The sequence below is a fragment of the Drosophila yakuba genome, chromosome 3L, assembly GCF_016746365.2.
Source record: "Drosophila yakuba strain Tai18E2 chromosome 3L, Prin_Dyak_Tai18E2_2.1, whole genome shotgun sequence".
Taxonomy (NCBI): domain Eukaryota; kingdom Metazoa; phylum Arthropoda; class Insecta; order Diptera; family Drosophilidae; genus Drosophila; species Drosophila yakuba.
Genome location: NC_052529.2, coordinates 16,695,906 through 16,719,172, shown reverse-complemented (window position 1 = coordinate 16,719,172; position 23,267 = coordinate 16,695,906). Strand labels below are relative to the sequence as shown.

At 41.3% G+C, this 23,267-nt stretch overlaps 6 protein-coding genes across 7 annotated transcripts; 4 read left to right on the top strand and 2 right to left on the bottom strand.

Annotated features, from left to right (window-relative positions):
- Window positions 1–3,663: 3,663 nt before the first annotated feature.
- On the top strand, window positions 3,664–4,471 carry LOC6534328 (MICOS complex subunit MIC13 homolog QIL1). The gene is made up of 2 exons (XM_002094972.3): window positions 3,664–3,835; window positions 3,898–4,471. The coding sequence occupies exons 1-2, from the start codon at window positions 3,825–3,827 to the stop codon at window positions 4,253–4,255; spliced, it is 369 nt and encodes a 122-aa protein (XP_002095008.1). The 5' UTR covers window positions 3,664–3,824; the 3' UTR covers window positions 4,256–4,471.
- A 3,661-nt stretch (window positions 4,472–8,132) lies between these two features.
- Window positions 8,133–12,493, top strand: LOC6534327 (pH-sensitive chloride channel 2). The gene is made up of 7 exons (XM_002094971.4): window positions 8,133–8,769; window positions 10,426–10,544; window positions 10,610–11,008; window positions 11,075–11,233; window positions 11,295–11,450; window positions 11,656–12,041; window positions 12,107–12,493. Exons 1-7 carry the CDS (start codon window positions 8,699–8,701, stop codon window positions 12,347–12,349), a joined length of 1,533 nt encoding a protein of 510 aa, XP_002095007.3. The 5' UTR covers window positions 8,133–8,698; the 3' UTR covers window positions 12,350–12,493.
- Window positions 12,494–12,684: 191 nt separating this feature from the next.
- On the top strand, window positions 12,685–13,820 carry LOC6534326 (cytochrome b-c1 complex subunit 8). 2 transcript variants are annotated; one of them, XM_015195088.2, is made up of 3 exons: window positions 12,685–12,802; window positions 13,420–13,604; window positions 13,662–13,820. In XM_015195088.2, exons 2-3 carry the CDS (start codon window positions 13,430–13,432, stop codon window positions 13,754–13,756), a joined length of 270 nt encoding a protein of 89 aa, XP_015050574.1. In that variant the 5' UTR covers window positions 12,685–12,802; window positions 13,420–13,429; the 3' UTR covers window positions 13,757–13,820. The 2 variants fall into 2 exon arrangements, with proteins under 2 accessions (XP_015050574.1, XP_002095006.1); XM_002094970.3 differs by lacking the exon at window positions 12,685–12,802 and adding an exon at window positions 13,037–13,145.
- A 412-nt stretch (window positions 13,821–14,232) lies between these two features.
- On the top strand, window positions 14,233–14,572 carry LOC6534325. Its single transcript, XM_002094969.3, has one exon. It carries the CDS (start codon window positions 14,332–14,334, stop codon window positions 14,494–14,496), a length of 165 nt encoding a protein of 54 aa, XP_002095005.1. The 5' UTR covers window positions 14,233–14,331; the 3' UTR covers window positions 14,497–14,572.
- A 1,297-nt stretch (window positions 14,573–15,869) lies between these two features.
- On the bottom strand, window positions 15,870–16,988 carry LOC6534324. The gene has a single exon (XM_002094968.4). It carries the CDS (start codon window positions 16,840–16,842, stop codon window positions 15,982–15,984), a length of 861 nt encoding a protein of 286 aa, XP_002095004.1. The 5' UTR covers window positions 16,843–16,988; the 3' UTR covers window positions 15,870–15,981.
- A 180-nt stretch (window positions 16,989–17,168) lies between these two features.
- Window positions 17,169–18,011, bottom strand: LOC6534323. Its single transcript, XM_002094967.3, has one exon. It carries the CDS (start codon window positions 17,895–17,897, stop codon window positions 17,256–17,258), a length of 642 nt encoding a protein of 213 aa, XP_002095003.1. The 5' UTR covers window positions 17,898–18,011; the 3' UTR covers window positions 17,169–17,255.
- Between the last annotated feature and the right edge of the window lie 5,256 nt (window positions 18,012–23,267).

Below are 23,267 nucleotides of genomic sequence, written 5' to 3'. Positions count from 1 at the left end.
ACACACACACACACACACACACAACCGCTTGCTGAGTGCGTAAGCTGCTTAAGGGAAGTGGAAGTGGAAAGTGGAAAGGCAAAAGAAAAGCGCGGCGAAATTGCGGTCAGTGTGTGTGTGTGTGAGTGCGAGTGTGTATGTTTGGTCAGACTTTGAAAGCGTATCCGTAGTGGAGTTTGCATTATTCACGTAAAAAGGCTGACAAAAAAAAAATACAGAACCATACATACGCACTTCCAAAAGCCATTGACTTTTATACTTTTATCTCGCAAAATGTTTGGCAACAGAAGAGCAAAAGTGGTCAAGCAGTAGCAGAAGTACATCAATAACTGCGGAGCCATTGATAAGGTAAGTGCCGGTAATAATTCCTTCAAATCCTCTTGAGTCCTTTTTCAATCGGAGGTCTTTGTAAGAGCTTAAGAGCAACTATACATTATATGTGACTTGCTTTAAATATTTAAATATTTTATATCAAGTAGTGTTTAAAAAGCCTATTAAAAGGACTAATTAATGGACACCATTTTAAAATAACTTCTTCTTGAAATACTGTCAGATTTCCTTGACATATTGCGGATTCCATTAATAATCTCTATTTGTAGTTCATGTGCGTTCCCCTTTGTTCTTAAACTATCCCTATAATCACCGCAGTGCAACAGTAGGCCCTCAAGTAGTGGCCAGCATGGGAAGACATTACAAATTTGCCGGCGACGCGTGTCTTGATTTAAAAACCCCGAACTCGACCCAAAATCACACGCCATTTAGAGTCAGTTTTTACACAAAAAACGCGGCAGTTTCCTTATCTCCAACACCCCGGGAAAACCCTAAGCCGCGGGCAAACACAGACGCGTGCGCCAATAGTATCGATATCGAATAGGTAAACGAGATCCATAAAAAAGCGTAAGATACTACTGGGTATGATGTGCTTGTATGCGTGTTTGCGGCGCGGGTAGTTTGGGTTTTAAAAACCATTTGGACCCTATATGTATAGGGTATACGTACCCCAGAATTGTGGCAGCTGCTTGTCGAATGGAAAACGTGAAATGCAGACGCGTGCGAAGCGAGTGGTGCCCCCAAAAGTTGTCAAAGTAAACGACATAAATTTCATTAGAGTTTACAATGCGCTGCATTGTTGCACATGGAATCATATCGGATATAAAGGGTTGCCCGGCTGGACAGTTTTTGGAAAATGTGTAAAATTTAGCCCAAAAGTGAAGGGGTCACCCAAATTACTTTCGAGCGCAAATGAAGCGAACTGAATGCGAAATTGAAATCCTCACAGCACACTGGAAATGGAAAGGGGTAAGGGTTAGGGGCTATAGGGTAAGGGGTAAGTGCTCTGCTGATCTGCTGCCCTGAACCCTTGCCCGCTGAAAAGTTGCAATTTTCCATGGATAATGCGAATTTTGCAACAAACATTTTCTTGACATTTTCCGCATAAAAATCTAGCTGGGTCGTGGATTAGGGGCGCCGGGGGTAAAAAGGGTCACCCAGTGCGCCGCTCATTGTGTAAATAAAGGATCAGTCGAATGCAACCAACTGTCACACGTCCATGCGAAATTAATAAATTACATTTTCTCTGTGTTTTTTTTTCGCGCAAAAATACTTGCCAATTTTTTAACCCAAAACGATAGGGGAGGGGGAATTTAATTTTCGGGTGCACGAAGGGGTTGTGCGACACATTAACTGAGCCCATTAATAAGCGTAGCCAACCCCGGATGACACGTGGGTCAATGTCGCCCGACCTGGAAAAAGGACAAGGACGACAGGCGGTGCGAAAATGGGTAAAAAATAACAAAAGGAGCACCCAAAAAAAAAAAACAGTAGAAACTGGCAAAAAAAAAAGGAAGCCCGTTAAATTTCTCACTCGATTTGAAATCGGGATTTTTCAATAAATTGGCACAAGCCTTGGCAATTCCTTCTTTGTTCGCCAGGCAATAATCCTCTTAACTGCAGCGAAAACTGTCGCAAAATTGGAACAAAGCCGTGGCGAAAATGAACACGTTGCATAGGGGCACCAGTAGCTGGGTCCTTGCCTCCCTTTGCTCCTTGTTAAGTAAATGAGATTTTAGGGGAAACAAAGGCGGAAGCCTCCTTGGATAAGCCTATCCTATATAAGGCAACTAGAACGAACTAGGATCTTCCCTGATTAGACGAACAATAACTGCAGTTCTCATCGGAGTTAATCAGCGCACTCTCCACTTAGCTAAATCAAATCTCTAACATTTTTGGGAGACTTAGTGCAGTTTTTGTGTTCACACTTTTCTTAAGCTTGATTGAATATCATTAATATATTTTTCACTAATATTTTTTTGTATTTTTGAACATACATATCAACTGTGTTTTCAAGAAAAAATTATATTTTTTCACATTTTTTGCAAGTTTTAATGATGATGTTGGATTTTTGCCGAAAATAGATTATTGCGATTATAAATATCAGTATTTTGATCAGAACATTCAAATTATAGCTCCAAATATGGAATGTCATACCTCGTTGAGTTCGTAATGAAATTTCCAATCAAACTGTGTTTTCAAAAAAAAAAATTATATTTCTTTTCACATTTTTTTCAATTTTTGATGATGATTTTGGATTTTAGCCGAAAATCGATTTTCTGTGTTTTTGCGAATTTCTTTCTTTTTGAATGGTATACAATTTATCCTTCACTCTTGGAAAGAAGAACTTGCGATTAAGTGCGTCAAGAACGTAATAGGAATAGCCATTAAGTTGGTTGATCGACGTTTTACTAGATTTATTTGTTTATAATAAAATAAATTCAGTCAATCGTCTGCATTTTTAGCTTATCTACGTTGAATATATAACAATCATTGCTTTGTTATGAAAAATATTATGGTTTGCGTACTTCCCTTTAAGGGTGGAAAATCTTATACCCAAAATTCTACTAAAATTTTGTAATAAGTTTAGTCTAAATCTATCAAGTCAACCAACAAGTCAATCAAACCGATAAAGACTTAAATTAAACTTAGGGAGCTAATGGCTCAAATAAAAAGTGAAAACGATCCAAATGCAAATGCCCAAGTCATAGGCAAAGGCACACAGAATTAAGGAAATAACACGAAAACCAAGAAAACATTAAAGAAAAGCGTAAACATCAAAGCAATGAAGATCAAAGCAATAGTGCAATAACTCAAAGGACCAAGCGCAAAAGTTTAAACTAATTCTCACATAAGATCTACAAAATCCTATATGTTTATGTACCTGGTAAAATCGTCCTGAATCTTTTTAATAGAAATATAAAATTATAAACAGTAATAGAATATAATAAAATCAGTGTATATTAGTTATATAAATACTTCACTATGCAACTAATGGGATATAGAAACAAGCAAGCAATTTTTGGGGCGTATGCTATTACAAAATTAATACAAGTGCAATGTGTAATGCATATAACTTAGAAAAGATATATCGGCTTGATTTTTATTATAAAGTCTTTTTACCCCATAATTGAAATTATATCTTTATAATTAATTATTAATAATTAATACCCGGTACACAATATTTTCAAGGTAGGTAGGTACATTTGCAATTCCTGTTTAAATGTGGTGTGAAGCTGTGCTAGGTTGCTAGTCAAGCTAAATGTACTGGTTTGGAACTTCGCTCAATTGTGACACTAATAAAAAACTGGTCACTCTACACGAGCAGATTTCAACAGCTAGGGAGACACGGTCACTCCGACAATAATATGAAGTAGAAAAACAAGGAATTTTCCGAAAGTTCTGAACGAAAACGACCAGACTGCTATTGTTTGGATACACCCAAAGACCGCAACTGACTATCACTCTCTCTTCCCCAAAACAACCGAATCAACATGGTTCTTGGGTAAGCACGGATGCGTTTGCTTGCGGCTTACGTAAGCCTGACACTCTTGGAATCCTTTCCAGACTTCTGGTGCGCGGCGGTCTGGTGGCCGGAACCGTCTACTACACACAAAAGGTGGGCATCTGGGGCGACTCTGCCCAGTCGGACAAGCTGTACAACGATATCAAGTCGGAGCTGCGTCCGCATGTCCAGAAACTGGAGAAGCAGCTGCCCTTCGAGGTGCCCCAGTTGCCCAGAACCGGCGAGATGCGCTTCCTGGCCAAGCACTACTACAACGAGGGCGTGAAGAACACCTTCCGCTTCATCCACATGCTGCCCTGCTACGCGGGCAGGGGCCTCAAGAAGGTGAAGGACACGTTCCAGGACTTTGCCCAATCCCCAGCCATCGCCGGCGGTGCGGAGTCCAGTCCGGCGAAGTAACTTAACCCACTGCTCTTCAATGGCAGGCTGTTTTCGTGTTAGCTCATAGTTAGCCTATTGAATAATGTCGTTGTAATGTGTCGTTATTCCTCGATCCGCTCGCCAGCGGACAAGCGACTATAGATCTGTTCTCGACGTACTGAAACGCATCGAACTGGAAAGCCCAGTTTAGAAATAAACAACTCTACGTGGTAGGCGGTAAGATCGCCCTTAAAACGATGATGTATTCATTTGGGTGCACGGAGAGAAAATGCATTCTGCACCACAAGAAAAAGAATATGTATTATTCAATATATAAAAATATTAATAAGATAGAGATAATAACTTCCTAATAAGGTTGACAGGCCTCCGTATTTCTTCTTGCCGGTTATGAAAGTTTAACAACCATATTTAATCGTTCAACTCGGTAAAATTTCTTTGATAGGAGAGGTTTAAAAGTTCTATATCCTGTAGGAGTTGAATATAAATCAGTGTATGGTCGATATTCCGCACAAATAATCATAGATATGGAAAAAAGAGCATGGAACTCCAATCTTCAACGTTATCAAATGAAAGTATGACAGCTAAATTTTGTTTTCTGATTTTTCGGTGTAGTTAGAAACTTTCAAGAAAATACCCCGGTTACTTTAGTGATATGTGCTTCTATAAATATCCAACTGAGACGCTTTTTGCTTTTTGCGCTCTACTAATTAAGATCTTTTCGTGTCCACGTAAGTCATCTGTCAGAGCACACTCCCCAAACAAAGCGGTGCAAAGAAAGCTGATTTATTATCCCACTACCGGTCCGGTTTTTGCGCCAGCTCAGCTTACTACGAGTAGATCTTGTATTTGGATCTAATATTTGGTCAGCTAAAAACCGGGAAACCTGTCACGACGTTGAGTCTTGTCCAAGCACGTGAGAAGGGTTCTTTTTCTGTATTTACGATATGTCAGATATGCGAAGATTCTCCCACACAACTGTTTTGATATCACTAGTACTTCTTTTCTTCTCGCTGATAACACGAAATTATTTCTCTAAACATTGTGATGTTTAAGATCGTTAATTGTTGATTGTTAGAGAAAAGATGGCCGACTCTTGTTCAACAGCGCGGCGATAAAAATCCCAGCCAGCGTTGCTTTTGCCTCAACTGAGTCAGCACGCCATGGTTGACATTTTACAGCAGCTTCCGCTATGACGGCACGTTACGCATACGCCCCAGTGGCAAGAGCAAATATTAAAGCTCACTTTGGACGGCGCAGCGAATGAGAATCCAAAGACGTCACTGAAGGCGAACGTACGCCGGCAGCTGATAACAGTTTAGTGCCACAATTTGGCTACCAGGAGTCAGATAGCCCAGTCCAAGTATTATTAAAAGGCCAGTGAAGTAGCGAAAAAGTGAAAAAGTACCACGAGATAGAGCCTCCTGACCATCTCGGTTCATTTGGCTGTCATCGCTATAAATTTAGACACCCACTTGAGACCACTTGCCACTGTGCTGTGCTGTGATTATCTCCGCGGTAATACTACACGTTTTTAATTTCGATTATTTGATTATTTGCCATTCTATTTATGATATTTGCCCAGTGCTACTGACGCTGGCTGCTATTTACATAGCCCCACCATGTTTTTAATTAATTAAACTTTTCGCTTGTTTATTGGCCAAGACGACCCAAACACAAGCAACTGTCTACCGCCTGCCAGGGAGCAGATGTTGTTGTCTCCAGATAAAGAATCTTCCACCTCAGTCCACCACCCCCAAGTCAGCCGAGGTGCAGATGACTCATCCGCAGGCAGAGAGATAAGGCCGCAGATCGGAGATCTCAAGGAACCTCAAAGATCGAACCGCATCACGCCATAGCCATCACGTGCTCACCAGGACCACAGTGGCACATGGATGTGCCATATTTGGGGCAAACACACAAAACCCATTGCCAGCGACCCACAAAATCGGCGCAAATATCAATATAACCTCCAAATGGCCCGAGCAACACAAGCAACACCTCCAGCGGATTCACATACTCGTATGTTCCATGTTCCGTGGCAATGACTCCGGTAAACAGGCGCAAATGGGTGATAAGCTGGGGCCAAGTTCTGCTCTTTCCGCGCTTTCCCAAATTGGCTAAATAGAGCAGAGCAGCAGTGCTTGTTTGCCTTGGCAATGCGAACAATAATTAAATATGCCTTCTTGTTAAATATTCGCAGTTCAGCCACGGGAATTTCATTTAATTAAAGTTCCTAAAATAACCCCGATAAGAGGTGAGAAGCGAGGAGTCGACGCAAGTAAATGGACCACTTGGAATATACAAAAAATATTTATTTTACTTAGCAACTTCAAATTAAAAATATACGTAAAAAGTGTTGTAATATTTACACTTGTGCGTACTTTAGACAATATAAAATATCTTTTGCCAAACAGCATCTTTCGAAGAGCTCTCAAATAAAGCAATTCAGCAAGCGTTACGGTAACTTTATTTGATATTCCATCGAAACATCTTGTCTAGCCTTTAGATCTCTGGGAAATAACGAATAAATCATTCAAACATAGCCAGCGTCAATCACGAACCACTCAAGTTTCAGACTACCAACTAATTGTGTTTGACAAAACGATATTAACTCATTCCGCTATTGGCCATTTGTCATATATTCAATTATTGTCACACTCTCAATTCTGTGTCACGTCGCAGCTTTAGCGTCGCCTTTGCCTTCGTCAGCTCATTATTATTAACGATATTATGGGCTTTCGGGGTGTGGAGCCGTTCAATCCGACCTCTGAGCATAATCCCTTGGCCCGATCGTTCAACCAGGAGGATCGCTTGTTCCGCTTGTTTCGCCGATAAGAGTTGAATAGATTTCGTTTGGGGACACTGGAGGGTTTGTTGAACCTGCACCACCCGAGTTTCGAGTGCCCAGTGGCTGCCAAGTGGGACTCGATCATTTGCCGATCTAGCGATGGATCGCAAACAAGGCCAAAAGCGTGGGCAAACATTACAGGCTTAATTAGAAACGCGGGTGTTAGACACTTGATCAAACAGCCGAACCATATGACTTATCACCCATCCATCCATCTATCCATTCATCCACTGGTTACACACACATCCGAGATAGGTATGCTAATGCCTGGAAACAAGACGCGAAATGCGACTGCCAGCGCCTTCATAAATGCTGCCATTACTTATTCTGATTCGGTGCATTTTCCGAAGTGCGACTTCGATACCGGTTTGCTGACAGACGCAACTGCGATGCTTCCGATTTGTACACCGCGGAAAAGTGAAAATTTCACCTAATCATAGTTATTACCCTCATAAAAACCAACGCTTAAAGTTAAGCTTAGAACGGACTCCCTTCCAGTCCTAAATCCACTTATTTTATCCTTCTTAACACATAGCACGAATGTATTCTAGTGCATAGATGGTTTTAGAACTAAGATGTGCATGCATATGGCATTTAACTTTGTTTTTATACTGCTCTGAATCTAATAAGAGGATAATATTGCTGATTTTGCCAGGCGAATAAGAGTAGAGCAATCCCTCATTCATTGCCTGTATTCAAAATATAATGAATACAGTTTGAAGATCATATTTATGAAATAAAATCAAACCAACTTAGGCCTTAGAAATAATATTAAATGTTAAGATAATATTTATTGTGACTTCAGATATTATTACTTAGGAATAGCTATGGACCACAAAAGTGTAGCTTTCCCGCGTAAGTTCGAGTTTTTCAAATGAAGCCAGCCGCCAATGAAAAATATCGCCCTACATCCAGATGAGAAGTGTATCTGTATCTTTAATAGCTTTTTCTCCGAGTGGCAAACGCACGCGGGTGAGTACGTCTAGTATATGGTCTATAGAATGCTTATAAGTGAGCCGATCCCCAATCGACCCTGCGCTATTGCCTTCCAGCTCTTGACCAGCTAACAATATCTACTGCTGCTGCAATAACTGCTGCTGTTTTTATTGAGTGGTTCGGTTGGGAGTTGCGGCTTGGGAGCAAGACCGTAGTATCGCAGTAGTATCTCCGGTCTTATCAGGCCCGAAAAAGCAAAAGCCGAGTGCCTCGCCGCCCACAAGTCAGTGTGTTTTGGGGCGTCGGCAGAGGCAGAAGTAGAGGCAGAGGCAGAGCGGTACCTGGTATTTCTCTACTACTAGGGGGCGCAAACGCGGCGCGATCTCAAACCTCCGACGAACGCCGACAGACTCAGACTCGTCCTCGAGAGAACTGCGGGAAATTCGTAAATAAAGTCGCCGATCGACGTGGATTTGCATTAATTGCAAAGTGAATGTGTGAAGTGAATGTGCGAGGAGATCGTGTGAAACATGAGCATATAATTTGACAAGCCAACGAAATCGAATCATTTCGCTTGCGGCCAGCAAAAGCAAAAGTTGTAAGCCTCCCACCAAATCAAGTAAAACAGTTTCATTTGTGAACCAAAAACCAGAAAACAGAAACCAGCCAGCCACATTATGTATCTGTATTTGAACCAAGCCTTTTGGACAACTCTCATCTTGGTCTTCAGCATATGGACTTCAGTTGGGTAAGTTTTGACCGGGAAACACATAGCACGGAATTCATCTTATAAATCATTCAAATGAACTTGTCCGTGTACCTCAAGCAAAGCTCTGATAAAGATACCATTTTGTAGAACTGTCTAAATTTAGACTATAAGTAGAAGTAACTTTCCAAAAAATTATCAAACATTGCACCTTCGCTTGATGAGGCCTTTGCTCTCCGCAGAAGAAGACTATACATATTCTTCTCTGGTAATTACTATATCTTGCCAAATTTCCATCTCGTATACTATATGTGTATTAAGCCACTGGCAAAGGCTTAAAACTAAGCACGCAATTAAACACAAGCAGAAGATGTCAACAAGTATAGTCGAATTGAATAAACAAAGTATCGTCGAAAATTCCCATCTAGATCATTTTGATAGGGGTACTTTAAGGTTGTCTGATAACGTTGCCCAAAATGATTCAAGAGAAAATGTTTACATGGAGGCTGATAAAAAGGGTTACGCATAAAGAATGTGGTAACTTAGCTTGTTAACATTTCCTGCAACCTGTTCCCTTGGGAAACCTCACTTGCATGGGTTTTTCCAGGTCTTTCGTTTTATGCTCTAGGAATTCCCCCAAAGCCTCTGATAAATCTTTACCTATTTGCGTAAACAAATCTTTAGATTAGAATTTAATTAAGATTTTCTCGAAGGCGCAGAAGGAAACGCACCGAAACTTATTTACAGTCGGCGTTCCCCCTTTGATGTGCGAAAAAGGTCGCGGAACGATGATATTTTCTTATCGGATAAGTTCAAGATCTAAGCGCTTTATCAACAGGGCTATAATTAGTTTTCTGCTCAAAACCAGGGACCAGGTCAACTCAGCTCGATTAATTGAATTAAACATTTTGTTGTTGCGCAAGCAAACAAATACAAGCCGAAGTAACGAAATAAAATGCAAGTTAAATAACGAGCGCCATATGAGAAGACAAATATTTTGCTATTATTTATTTTTATTCAGCCATTTATTCTGCTGCCTGACATTTTAAGGTAGCTGCAAATGAGCTTGCACAGCTGCTTAAAGGTGCTCACTGCTTAGTGAGGCTAACTCGCCCATGAAAAGGCGAAGCCGAGTGAAATCGCTTTGAGTGCTATCGGAAACTCATTCATTTTCTAAGAGCTAATCAAAGTTAGTCCCAATAAGTCAACATACTTCAATTGCTGTGTACTTTTTAATGATTGTGAATTGAATTCCGAGATGGAATCATTGCTCAAGAGGGCGGAGATTTCAGGAGCTTCCTTTTTGTGCTACTGTCAGTTGCTAAGTAAACTCCCTTTTTATAAAGTAACAATTGTGCAAGCCGCTTTTACGAGGCAAAAAGTCTTATTTTAAGCCACTTTGAATTGTAATGTTGTGGCGTTTTTGAAGCCCACCAAATACTGTCGTTTAAGTTCGCCTTCAAAGAAAACCTCTTATTTAATTTAAATTTTTAAATTTATTTAAACTCTTTAAAATTAACCAAATTGGTGTCTTTAGAAGTCTACTGTTCAATATATTCCACATAGGCAATCCTTAAATGTTATTCTGCTCAGTAATGGATTCTACATTACACTCGCATCTGCAAAATTATGCGAAGTAGCGTTTCTCTAAAAGTGTTTATCTAAGGATTTACCATGAACTTAATCCTTTTTTTTTAGGGTCAACGCTGAGGAAGAGGAGTGTCCTTCTATGGCGGACGCAGGGAGCTTGCAACAGACGCAACTCATCCAGCGGCTAACTCACGTCTGCCGCTACGATCGACTGGAAAGACCATTTGGTACACATTTACTGATGAATAATCAAATGTATGGAGCATAGTTTAATACAAGTTTCTCCACACAGAATACGACTCGGACGGAAAACGCCTGCCCATTGTGGTGAGGACGCGGATCTACGTGTACTTCCTGCAGAACCTCAACTCCGACCTGCTGCAGTTCAAGATGCACGCCCTCCTGCAGCTGCGATTCCAGGACAAGCGGTTGGCTTACAAGGCCTTCAATCGCAGCGACAACATTCTGGGCCAGAAGCACCTGAGCGAACGCCTCTGGCTGCCGCACATCTTCTTCGCCAACGAACGCGAGTCCAGTATCCTGGGCACGGACGAGAAGGATGTGCTGACCTCCCTTTCTCCCGAGGGAAACGTGATCATCTCCACGCGCATGCAGGCCAGCCTCTACTGCTGGATGAACTTCCAGAAGTTCCCCTTCGACCAGCAGTTCTGCTCCACGGTCCTGGAGAGCTGTAAGTGATGCTGGTTTCTTCACAACATCTTAGGGGATATATATTTACTTCCCTTACTTATATCAGGGATGTACAACACTTCCGATTTGATTCTGGAGTGGGAGCCACACACGCCCATCTCCTTCGATCCGGAAATGAGGCTCACCGAGTACAACATGGCCCAGTTCTGGCACAACACTACGATAGTGGAGTCGGATGGCGACAATCTGCGACACGGAGCTTTTGGTTAGCATTAAAGGTGTTTCTCCAGAATCCTTTCTAAATACTAAATACTTTCCAAATGCAGCTGGTAACTACAGTTCGCTGAGCTTCACGGTCAATCTGAAGCGGGAAATCGGCTTCTATCTGCTCGACTACTACTTGCCCTCCATGATGATCGTGGCCATCTCTTGGGTGTCCTTTTGGCTGCAGGCGGACGCATCTCCTCCAAGGATTATGCTGGGTAGGTACATCAAAATATTAAGAGCTTAAGATACAAGGTGTCCAGGGGCACACTGCGTATGTGTAATATTTATAGTGAACATTGCTCATACGTCGTGTTGAGTCACGGATAATAAAAGATGGCTCTAGTTAAAAGATTATTCTTCTTTTGAATCATTTCACAGATTTCGATTTTACTTATGATTACGAATTTCCCATTCTTTTAGGAACCAGCACCATGTTGTCGTTCATCACGCTCTCCTCCTCGCAGAGCAAGAACCTGCCCAAGGTGAGCTACATAAAGGTGTCGGAGGTGTGGTTCCTGGGCTGCACCTTCTTCATCTTTGGCAGCCTGGTGGAGTTCGCCTTTGTGAACACCATTTGGCGCCGCAAGGAGAACATCGAGCTGAAGAAGGTCAACAGCAAGTACATCATAAAGTCCACTTTGACTCCACGCCCGGCTCGCCGTCAAATTGGCGGAAGTTTGAGCAACGAATCCAGAGCGAGGTCGTGTTCCAGTTTGGACAACATCGTTTCCAGCACGGAGAGCGTGCGCAATGGCACTGGCAATGGCACCGTGAATCAGGGCTTCAACAACTACCTGACAGTGCATGTAAGTACTCAAGATCGATATGGATATTACCAGGATATGTTTTCCATCACTTCGAATGTCCTTAGCCCAACTTACCCATCATAAGGACGGAGTGCGCCGAGGCCGACACCGTGTCCATTTGCAGTGCGCGCACGAGCAACGATCACATCGTGGACGTGGACAAGGATAAGAAGGACACGCCGCCCACCTTCACCACCATGACACCGCAGGAAATCGCCATGTGGATAGACCGGCGGTCCCGCTTCCTCTTCCCGGCCATGTTCCTGGCCTTCAACGCTCTGTACTGGACCTTCGTCTATGTTTTGTAGGCGGATGCAGGCAGATGCCGCCGCTTATGTGAAATCTTGTCTATTTGTGTAGTCCTGCTCGCGCAAATAATTGTTAAATTGTAAGATGCATCATCTCATAGCTGTATAAATGTTAATCATTAATAAAGGAATGAAGTAACTTAATCTCAGTATCTAAATAGATATATCAAGGCTAATTTCGCAGGAAAATTATTCTTGCTTGAAAACTCATTTAAATCTATTGCATTTGGAATACTTTAAAAGTATCTATTAATGTCCCATCATTGAAGACGAAGCTTGAATACTTTTATGCATAGTCACACACAAAACAGAAAATTAACTAAGAGAGTTAAGTAGCCATAGATTTTACAATACCATACGTCTTTCGTCTAAAAGTATTGAATAAATACGTACATTTTTTTCGTTCACGAAATTTAAGTTTGAGTACCACGCACATATTCTATTGCGGCAAGGGTAAGATTTTATTCTGGTCCAATGTATTAAAAAGCAAGTTTTATTATTAAACATTTTTTAAAGCATTGCTATAAAACCTCATTAATAATTAAAATACCCATAAATTAAGAAAAGAAAAACACAAATTAGGTTTATGCCCACGCTGAAAGTCTACAAAAGTAACGCTTGCCGGTTGTGGCCTGCACTAAGCTTCTGTCCAAGACATAAACCTTAAGTATAGGCACATTTACAACCTATTTCAAAAATACAGCCTAACCCTTTGGTATGTTCAAGCGGTCCGTCCACGGTCACACTGGTTGAGACGAGTCGAGACGAAATTGCAGCGTAAAAGTTAAATTTCAAGGTAAAAATTTGGCATCATATTCGGTGCAATGACAGGTGCTGGCTCTAAAAATATGCACAATTATGGGCTGCCAAAAGTGCTGAGATCGCGCCCAGTGTTAGACGTACTCGGCCGCCTTCTTCCGCGGAGCAGTGCGAAAATTACATAACCTACGGTGGCAGCAAATATAGGAGCACCACCAGGGCCATAATGTTTATAATAACGATCTGTGTCTTCATACAAATCCTGGTGCACTTCCTCTGCGGTTGCTAATCAGAGCTTTCCCCATCCGCAGCCCCACAACCATGCGTCTATCCTCGATCCTGAATGGCCAGCACTTTGGCAACCTGGCCAAGGTGCACGGCATCGTCACCTACAAGCTGTCGCCCTTCGAGCAGCGCGCCTTCGCCGGAGCGATCAGCAAAGGATTGCCCAACATGGTGCGTCGCTTCCGCTCCAACGTCTTCATCGTGACTCCCCGTAAGTACACTCCAGAGGAATTCCATCCAAGCGTATAATAATATCGCATTCTTTTAGCCTTCATCCTGGGATATCTGATCTACGATCTGACCGAACGCAAGCACACCGCCCTGCTGCGCAAGAACCCCGCTGACTACGCGAACGACGAATAAGCGTCCCAACTAGCAGATAGTTATGTTAAACTAATTAATAAAACTAGACCCACAGTTCAAGAGAGTTGTGTGTTTCGTTTGCTGGAAGGCTAAACAACAACGGCTTTGTACTCGGACATTACAAGTGGTATAAGCATAAGTTTCTGTTCAGTTGTATTAGTTCTGTTGCTCTGTTTGCCAAACAATTGTAAAAAGAATTTGTTCTTCTGGCGGAGCAGCATCAGCTGTTCTCCAGTATGGGTTTGAGCCCGAGATAATGTTCTTACGATGTCTCCATAAAGAATTTGGGCCAGCATATAAATTTGTTAGAACTGCCGCCTTTTAAAATAATATGATATGATTTAACATTATAGTCAAAATATTGTATGTTAAATTAATATTTCTTAACGGATGACTTAATTAGCAAAGACACTCACCCACTAGAGTTGCCGATGCCCGAAGCAGGGAAACATCGAAAGTCTGCCGAAGCAATCGATGAGCGAGAAAAATAAATAGTCACACCTCTAGCCCCGACCAGCTGTTTGCAAACAAAATATTGGCGTTCTAATTAGTTATTACCCGATATTAGTTCATTAATGGACTGCTGCGGCAACGAAGTGCGCAGCGAGAGTATCTACAACATGCTGCAGGCCCTGGTGGACTCAAAGGTGGTCAACGTGCAGCTTCTGTCGATTGCCGTGGGCATTTTCTTCGTGGTTCTGCTGCTGAAAAACAATTTCCGCAGCTTTTCTGGCACGTAGATGGATCTAATTTAGTGTTTAATCTATTTCATAATGTAATGTACGCTAAGGACTAATAATAACTACTTCAAGCCACCTTGCATTTTGTTTCAGTTCTATGGTTTTTGGAGCACCCCACGAGGCAGTGACGTCACGCTCATTATATGTGTAATATTTTGGGTGCTGGTACATGCTCGTGCTTTTTTCAGTCTCAGGGTCGTCGGTTTATTTCGGAGGTGTTTGCACAACAACACGCCCAACCCCAAATATAATTGTTTTCGAAGGCCAGGTGAACTGGTTTGACTGCGCCCGTCTTCCCCATCTCCCGAGGAACATGCGAAAACAAAATCCAGCCCAGAATTGGTTAATTTCATCATTAGGCGACTGTGATTCATGGCAGCCCGTCTTCCGATAAGATAGCTTATTCAAAAACTCGAAGTAAGTGCTACTTGGAACCGGCTTTCTCATCCAAGAACTGCTGAACTTTTGCCCCAATTGCCGGCGGAGTAGCCATATACAATCACACTCAATTGCTATCCACAAACGATTCCAATTGACCGCCGATTGATTGCCCATGTCTGCACGCACTTCCTGGTGCAGCATTAGAATTCAATAGACGCCCGACTTCAGCTGGCTCCGTTCTGCAATCCCGTACTGACTGACTCATTGCCCGGCAGTTTCAGAATTTATGCAATACTGCGGTACGTGCTCTTATGCTAAAATATTGCATTAGAACACCCAGCGAACGTGACTTGATTGCAGGGCTAGAAATAGCAGCACCACCTTTAAGACTACCCTCTAAGCCAAGTCTACCTCTTTCACTGATTAGTGTTGTCTATACGAACATGAGGGATCCCATAAATATCTTTAAGCGTTGATAATCCTGGAACAGCCTAACTGCTTACTCGTTTTCTACTTTACCTCTGAAATCGTGTAATTTTTATTTCCAACTTCCGATTCCACCAACAGAGTTACATCTTAGTTAAAAATAATCCATTAAAGCTGACAGGGAACATATGCAATTCGTAGAGATCTTCCCAAATAAATTAAATAACATTTTTACGAGCACTACTACGCAATAAACAAGAGTAAGAGGATTAATTAAACATATTTTTGGATATTCATTACATCATCGGATCATTTAAGCTTCCCCAATAGCGAAAGCAGTGAAGCAATTGCTTAGCTCACAAAACGAATCAAAATAAACCCATCCATTAAGCCGGATCGTTAACCCGGTTCCATACTGCTGAATGGATAATCCAGCAGCTTGTCAATGAACTTGTAAATCGGGAGTTCTAGGAACTCCGACGCCCGTCGAAGTCGAAGTGCTGACAGAAGTTCCGTTTGGTTAGTTCTTCCATTTCTTTTTATGGTGGTATATACTTTTTTATATGTATGTACGTACAAATTTTTATAAAGTTATTCAGTTACAGAAGAGATTTTGGTAAAAGCTGATCTAAAAACAATGAATTTGAATATCCATCAGATTATAGGCACGACTTAAGATCATTGATCGATAGTTGGCTGTTCCTGGTTACTTAACTTATTTCTCAGCGCAGAGGACAGACAGACTAAGTTAAGGGAGGCGCTTTGTGAAGGCTCGTCATCTGGTGGCTTATCAGGATCTGTCGAGCTGGAATCTTCCTTATAACCCTCGCGAAATTTTAGTTGCTTGCGATGTTTCTTTCGATCGCTCGTCTTCTGTAGACACGGCTTAAGAAGAGGTGGCTGTTCAGAGGGGATCGAACTGGAATCAGCTTTATCGTCATGGGCGATATTGATCTTCTGATGCCGCTTAATTTTGTCTTTCTGCTTCTGGAGACTAGCCATGATACTTATGATTTCATCCTGCTGAGCTTCGTACTTGGAGATGATGGCGTTCCGGCGGTCCAGCTTGGCGATGAGGAAACCCACTTGTTGCTGCAGGCTGTCCACCTTTCCAGCCTGCTCGGTAATGGCCTTAATCTCGCGGCGCACCCGCTTCAGCTCCTTTTCCACCAGTTCGGCGTTCTGGCGGACATCGGTCATCCGTTGCTGGTACTTGTTGCGCGTGTGATTGATCTGATCCTCCAGGAAGGCAATGTACTTCTCCTGCTTGATCACGTGCTCGTCCAGTTTCTCCACCTGTTGGCTCAAACGGGAACACTGTTCGGCTCCACCGCACTCCCGTTCATTGCGATTCACTTGAGCTGCGGCTAGTTCGTTCTGTAGAAACTGGATCTCCTGCTCCAAACGCGCCTGTAGCACCGCCTGATTCTGGCGATACTTACGATGTTTGATATGCTTGGAGCGCAGTGAGGCCACCTCGCGGCGAAGGAGGACCACCTCGTTTTCCAGTCGGGCTTTGGCCCGATCGTGGTACGGCATTGGGCTGGATGAGTCAAATTTTGGTAGTCCAAAACACACTGCTTGTCTAGTGAAAAATAGCTTCAGGATTGGGGTGTCTGTTGGGATTTTGAAGGCATTCAGTGGAGACCTGACTTTTAAAAACTAAATAAAAGGTTGTTATGATGCAAGCTTTGTTTAGAAAATGATTGCTTTTCACCTGCACACCTGCTTGTTTCAGATATTTCGTTGTATATACCATTTTATACCGTCTTAAATACAAAATCATCAAATATACCCTTAATAGCCGGCTTTATTTTTGATTATTATATTTTAGATATTAACTATCTTTTAAAGATTAAAATACATTTTTAAGATACAAATGGTTCTTTTATTGATAATTTAAACTGACCAGAAAACCCATTGAAAACACAATGTACACACAGCAATACGATTCACAACATATTCCTGTAGTTACTTGTGTTTCCATTAGAGTTCCTGGTCGAATGCGACATCGCCTTGGATTGGAGATACTGGATCAGCAGTCGGCTGGCCACAGATTGCGGCTGGGATTGCTTGGATTGCTTCACTTGGATGTCGCTCTTCTGCAGCTTCTCCACGGCGCCCAACATGTCCTGGCAGTGGTGTCCAATCCGCTTGGCCCGATCCCTTTCGACACTCGCCAGCACCTTTTGCAGATGGGATTCCAGCATGATGGCATTGTTCTTGATGGTGGACACCTGGCGCTCATAGTGCGCTTTTATCCTATGCATTTCCCGCTGCTGCTTCTCGATGCGACGAGCCTGCATCAGGATGATGTCCGCCAAGTTCTGGCGATCGGTGTGGTGCTTCTCCGCCCTGCAATCCCGCTGCACCAGCACACCCAGTTGCTCCTCGGACGGCGGACTTCCTTTGTACTTCAGGCTGTAGGAGCTAGTGTTCCGACCGGCAGTTTGAAGCGATTGCAGTGGTTTCCTAGATGTCCTGGAGTTCACTTTCTGAGCCTTCTGACGCGATTCGATTGTTCCTCGAGAATGTTGCCTTTCATTCGGCAAGCCAAGCCATCCATCGTTGGGAAACCTCACGCCCTTGGTCATTCTAAACAATAATTTAGTAACTCTTGAATGTCTTGAATTCTCATCAATTTCTTAATTTTACTCGAATTACTTCAAATTTTGTCGATTTAGTGAGGGCAAACGCTGTTTCAGATCTACAAATATTTTAAGTGAATTTTATTCTTATAATAAATTCATTTCACGAACTGATGACCTTTTCTGCTATAAATATTTATTACAGAGTGTTATGAATCATAAATATCTTCAAATATCCTCAAATTGGCTGAAAGTGAAAAACTCGATCACTTTTACCCTTTTTTTAACGGATACTGACCAAGTAATCTCAGTTATTTGAAAGTTTGTATAAAAACCACGCACATAATCACTGCAATTTGATAAACTCAGGTTCAAGGTGGGCTAATTTTTAGCAAGAGCTTGTGAGATTCCTGGTTGTATGGGTTGCACCAGACATGAATGTGCCACGCCCACTACGCCTTTGGGGATTGGGGCGACCAACCACACACATACTGAGGCTATAACTATATAGTATATACATGTGAATATTAAAGTAAGTTCCACAAATTTGCACTTCTTGTACACTCATTAAGAGGAGATTTGATGAAATTACTAAAGCAAAACCATTATATGTAGTTTTGGGATAAAGAAAATACTTTCTTAAGATGTTTAAAACCTTTTGAAGTTAACTTGGTGGTAAAAATACCTTGCTGTTTTTCCACTTCAGTGTTAGTTAGAGTATTCCAAAGCCATTGATTTATATTTGAGTGCTTATGCTGTGTTCCTTTTGTTAAGCATAATTTGTATTTTTTGGCTCGCGATGCCGCACACTTGATAAGGGTTATCGATATGCCCATGGATATATGCATGCATTATGTGCGACTGATCATTATTTGTTTCTTCCCATAGCCTGTGCATCGCATTCGCAAGTTGTAAATTATTTGGCAGCAGGAAGCGGATTTCGGATGGTTTTCGGGGTGTGGAAGATGGATGTGGCCGGCCAAAAAAAAAGACAATCTTAATATCCTGAATACTCATAAATTCAAAGTACCCCCTTGAGCCATAATTCAAGCTACTTCCTCGAATAATTTGATTCACAGTCCTTCAACACAATGCCAAGGTCTGGTCGTTTATGTCACCATCACTGCCTTTGCTTTGGGTTTCTATGGCTCTCTTCGCTTCAGTACGTATATTTCTTAATATGACAAAGTTGTTCCCACTTATGCAATTTCCATAAATTCAAGGTCAGCCATACAATAAAAGACATCCAGACATCAGATACTATATACTACATACCCAACAAATGTGGACATTCATCTGGCCACTTTTTCGGTTTTCGGCAGTCTAAAGATTGCGAGCTAGAGGAAGAGTGATTTCTCGCCAGAGATGCGCTAAAGTATCTACACGTAATGCACGGATGTAATATTTCTGCATAACAACCAAAAAGTATTAGATATAGTAAAATTAAATAATAAAAAAAACTATTCACAGTAAATACGTTTCTGATGACAAGAAAGGACGTCTGATAGATACAATTGCATGAGTAAATAAACTTAGTAAGCTGTGAATTGTAATTAAAGAGCTGGAATTCTTAGTACAATAACGAGTTTCTTTGAAGGAATGCCAAATACTCAAAATAAATATTAATTTAAACCAAAATTCTTTTTAAAAGAAAACTGTTCTTTACGATGGGTAGTACTTAAAATAAGAGATTAATACAAGTACAAACCATTGTTATCAACGATATGATTAATAAATAGTCTTGCAACTACAATGTAATTGGGGTACTTCAGATGATAGACCAATTGAAAATGTTGATTAATTATATTCTCATTTAACCCTAAAGAAAAATCTATATTAAAATCTACTATAAAAATTAACATTATATTTAAAACATTTCAACTTAAAAATATACAAATAAATAATTCCTATGATACAACATTCTGCCTCAGAAAATCAGATCAGAAAATACAATTTCCAAAACCAGTTTCATCTTAGCCAACTTGACTTAGCATTTAAATTATTAATTATAAGTTACTGCATTTAAATTAATTATTTAATTTGAATTGCGTAAATCAGACCAGCTACTTATTGCCAGCTCTATAAATTCCGCTGTTTTTATATGTATACAAAATCCAGCTCGGAGAGCGACATTCCCTCACACTCCGACCCCTTTGCACATGCCGAAAAATGATATCAAATGCGAAATCAAAACAAAGACCCAGAATTTCGGCAGACTAACCCAAACAACATAAAAAAAGGTCCAAACCTGACTAGCATCTAACCCGAGCACCCGAGCACAAAGGAACCACCAAAGCAGACAGGGAGCAGACAGGCGAACCCCAAATCCGAGACAGAAGCCCAGGGGCTTTTTTCCGTCTCGGTCTGTTTATAAGCCGTAGACTTCAGCTAGACGAAACTCGAGATGTCCAAAGGACGACGAAAAGGTAATCAGCAGGAGGAGAAGCTGTCAAGTGCCAGCAAAAAAACATAAGGGAAGAGCAGACGGAGCTCGCTGGATTCGCTTGAATTCGTCTATCAATTTCAGTTTAATTGCATTTAATTTGAATTGCAGACATCAAAATCAGGTTATATTTCTTGTTCTGCCGTGCAGCTTGATTTAATTTGCCCGCTAGACGGCCAAAAATCGACGTAGATGTTGCGCAATTTGCTCACCCTGAGAGCAAAAATCAAATGCACTCGAAAAGTCCAATAAAAGTGAATTGATTTATGTGCTTTTTGTTTGTTTGCACTAAATATTCTTAGAAAAAATATTGCTTGCTGCATAAATCAGAAATAAGTATTTGAAACGACTCTCATTTGTTTTATAAATCATTAATAAAATTCAGTCTTCTAAATCTGGAATTCTTGCTCACTTAGATTTAATCGGATTTTTTAAATGAAAAGTGCTGCTTTTGGCACAGTTTTTCCACCCTCCATTGTACATCCTAGCCTCGATTAAGCACTTGCGCATAAATCTGCAGGCGAATCGCCAAAAAGCTAAAGCTTTAGACAAGAATCAAAACATATGAAATATGCAACAGGCCAGACACTTCGTTCGGAAATTTGTGTTGCAAATTCTGCTGTTTTTTGGCGACAAATTTCAATTAACAATCGAGCACAGACATCCGTTCTGCGGCCGGCTAAGTGCAAATCGCAGATATCTATATATCGTAAGATACCAAGAGATACGAACCCGCACCAACTCGGATGAAAAGAACCCTATGTGGGGTATGTGCACCATACATAACTCAGCAAAGCAAACTCAGATTTCCGACAAGGGTGGGGTTCCCTTCTCATTCTCCTTCTCCTGACTCCGTCCAAATTTCTGACTTCGAGTCCAAGTTATTAAAAACTGCACACTGGCATTGAGTAGGGGAAACAAACACAAAGTTTGTTATGTTGCGCAGGCGCAGCCCAGCAACGCCCTCGAATCCAGGGACTCGGAATCGGGAGGAGGCCATGAGAGGACTTTGGGGAAAATCAGAAGGAGGCATCCGCACAATGTTATTGACCCGTTCATGGCAACGATCCGTTAGCCATCCTCCGCCCGAATGCTCCGCCCTGCCGCACAAATTCTTATTAAGATCAATCAGCTAAATGTCGGTTTTATGCTTAATGCTCATGACTCACACGGGCAGAGAAGTCCGGGAATCGAAACTGCAAATGGCAGGAGTACGAACTTTGGCCCACAACTATATGAATATAGTGGTACTCTAATTTGTGGTTGGAACTTTCAATTACAAATTCACTTTCTAAAAACAAAATCTTCATTGCCTAGGCCATGAAAAAACACCTATTTACATTTAATCTTTTTGATTTTCTCACCTAATATGGTGATTAGGTATATTTTTTAATATTTATATTTGTAGTTGCTTGAGAAAATGACAAATTCATATAATTACTTAAAAATTACTATCACTTAAATATATATATATTAAAAATAATAAAAAATATTGTATATAAAATATGTGTCGAAAGCGGTAATTAAATATATAAATGCGGTTAGCTTCAGTAGAAAATTACGTTGCACCTCACAAAAAACTAACAAATGAAATAAAATTAAAGTAGTAAAATAAAAAGTGGCACATCAAAGTTAACTGCATACATTTCATACTACGCTTTCAAGATATTTGTTATTTGCCACTTATCCCAAATGCCACTTGTAAATCCACGTGTAAGCTAAGTTACCCTTCGAATCGATTCCAACTCCAAAGCATGTCCCAACAACTTGTATGGGAATATAAATAAAAATGTGCATTTTTGGCAGCCTTTACAAAGTTGTCGGCACGTTTTAATGCTGAGAATTTGAGCAGCTTTTTGCCTTCTTTTCATACTTTTTGGTTACTTAATTAGTCATGGCAGGCACACTCGGAGGAGTGGGCAACGCGGAGTGGGGGACGCAAGTACCCCTATAACGAATGCAAACTGTATTCAATCGAGGAGAATCGACCGAGTCCGTTGAGATCTTATATACTCGTACAATAGTTTTCCCACCCCGCATTTGCTTATCACCATTGACACACATTCTAGGCCAGCTCCGACTTTTGATCCGTTCTGTTCGCTCCAAACTCTTCCAATTCACAAGCGTGCTTCCTGTTTTCAGTGAAGATTAATAGAGGATTTTCCCCACCCAAGTCACATTCAGTGATCGAAAATCTAGCTCATTAAAAGTTTAATCGTTTAATGAAATAGGAATTAATGATAATAGTTTGATGGCAATGAACAAATTTCTATAAAATACTCTTTCCATTTAATTACAAAATTAATATTCATGAAAGCAAAGAGTCTAGCTAATATTTGTATGATTATAACAAAAAGTTCATCATAAGCAAGCCCCACTGCACATGCTTCAGCACATTGTGTGCACCACATATAAATGTGAATGTTTATTCGATCTGACAACGGTTAGCGATAAGCCCAGCGATGCAGTCAATACAGCAAACAATAAGGAACATTTTTGGAGTTTCGTCTCCGTCTCCGACTTTGTCATTATTTGCTTGCCGTTTGTTTACAAGCTGCAACACTTACACACACATCAGCTGCGTCAGCTGGAGCTCGTGCCCCCATCCACCCAACCAGCCCACTCAGAATGCGTAACCCCCCGCCAAAGTGGAAGGTCCAACGCCCATGGGTTCATCTGCGGGTTATCACAGCGGCGGAGTGCAACTAGAATTGGTTACAAACAAAACAGAAAAAAAGCTAGCCACGAAAAAGGGAAAACAACATTCATCCGGCGGCGAGAAAAGCAACCGCAAAAGTTCAATGCACATTTCGAGGTGAATTTGTTTTTGAGCTCTCGCTCGTCTCAGTCGCAGTCTCAGCCTGCAATTAATTACACAAATCGAACGAGCGTGTTTAACTTGTTTTCGCGTCTAACATGTCACGTAATTAGCC

Coding starts and splice junctions, on each gene's coding strand:
- LOC6534327 (XM_002094971.4), top strand. CDS start 8,699: ATGTATCTGTATTTGAACCAAGCCTTTTGGACAACTCTCATCTTGGTC. Junction 11,009..11,074: donor CTCCACGGTCCTGGAGAGCT/GTAAGTGATGCT, acceptor TACTTATATCAG/GGATGTACAACACTTCCGAT. Junction 11,451..11,655: donor TCCTCCAAGGATTATGCTGG/GTAGGTACATCA, acceptor CCATTCTTTTAG/GAACCAGCACCATGTTGTCG.
- LOC6534326 (XM_015195088.2), top strand. CDS start 13,430: ATGCGTCTATCCTCGATCCTGAATGGCCAGCACTTTGGCAACCTGGCC. Junction 13,605..13,661: donor CGTCTTCATCGTGACTCCCC/GTAAGTACACTC, acceptor GCATTCTTTTAG/CCTTCATCCTGGGATATCTG.
- LOC6534325 (XM_002094969.3), top strand. CDS start 14,332: ATGGACTGCTGCGGCAACGAAGTGCGCAGCGAGAGTATCTACAACATG.
- LOC6534324 (XM_002094968.4), bottom strand. CDS start 16,842: ATGCCGTACCACGATCGGGCCAAAGCCCGACTGGAAAACGAGGTGGTC.
- LOC6534323 (XM_002094967.3), bottom strand. CDS start 17,897: ATGACCAAGGGCGTGAGGTTTCCCAACGATGGATGGCTTGGCTTGCCG.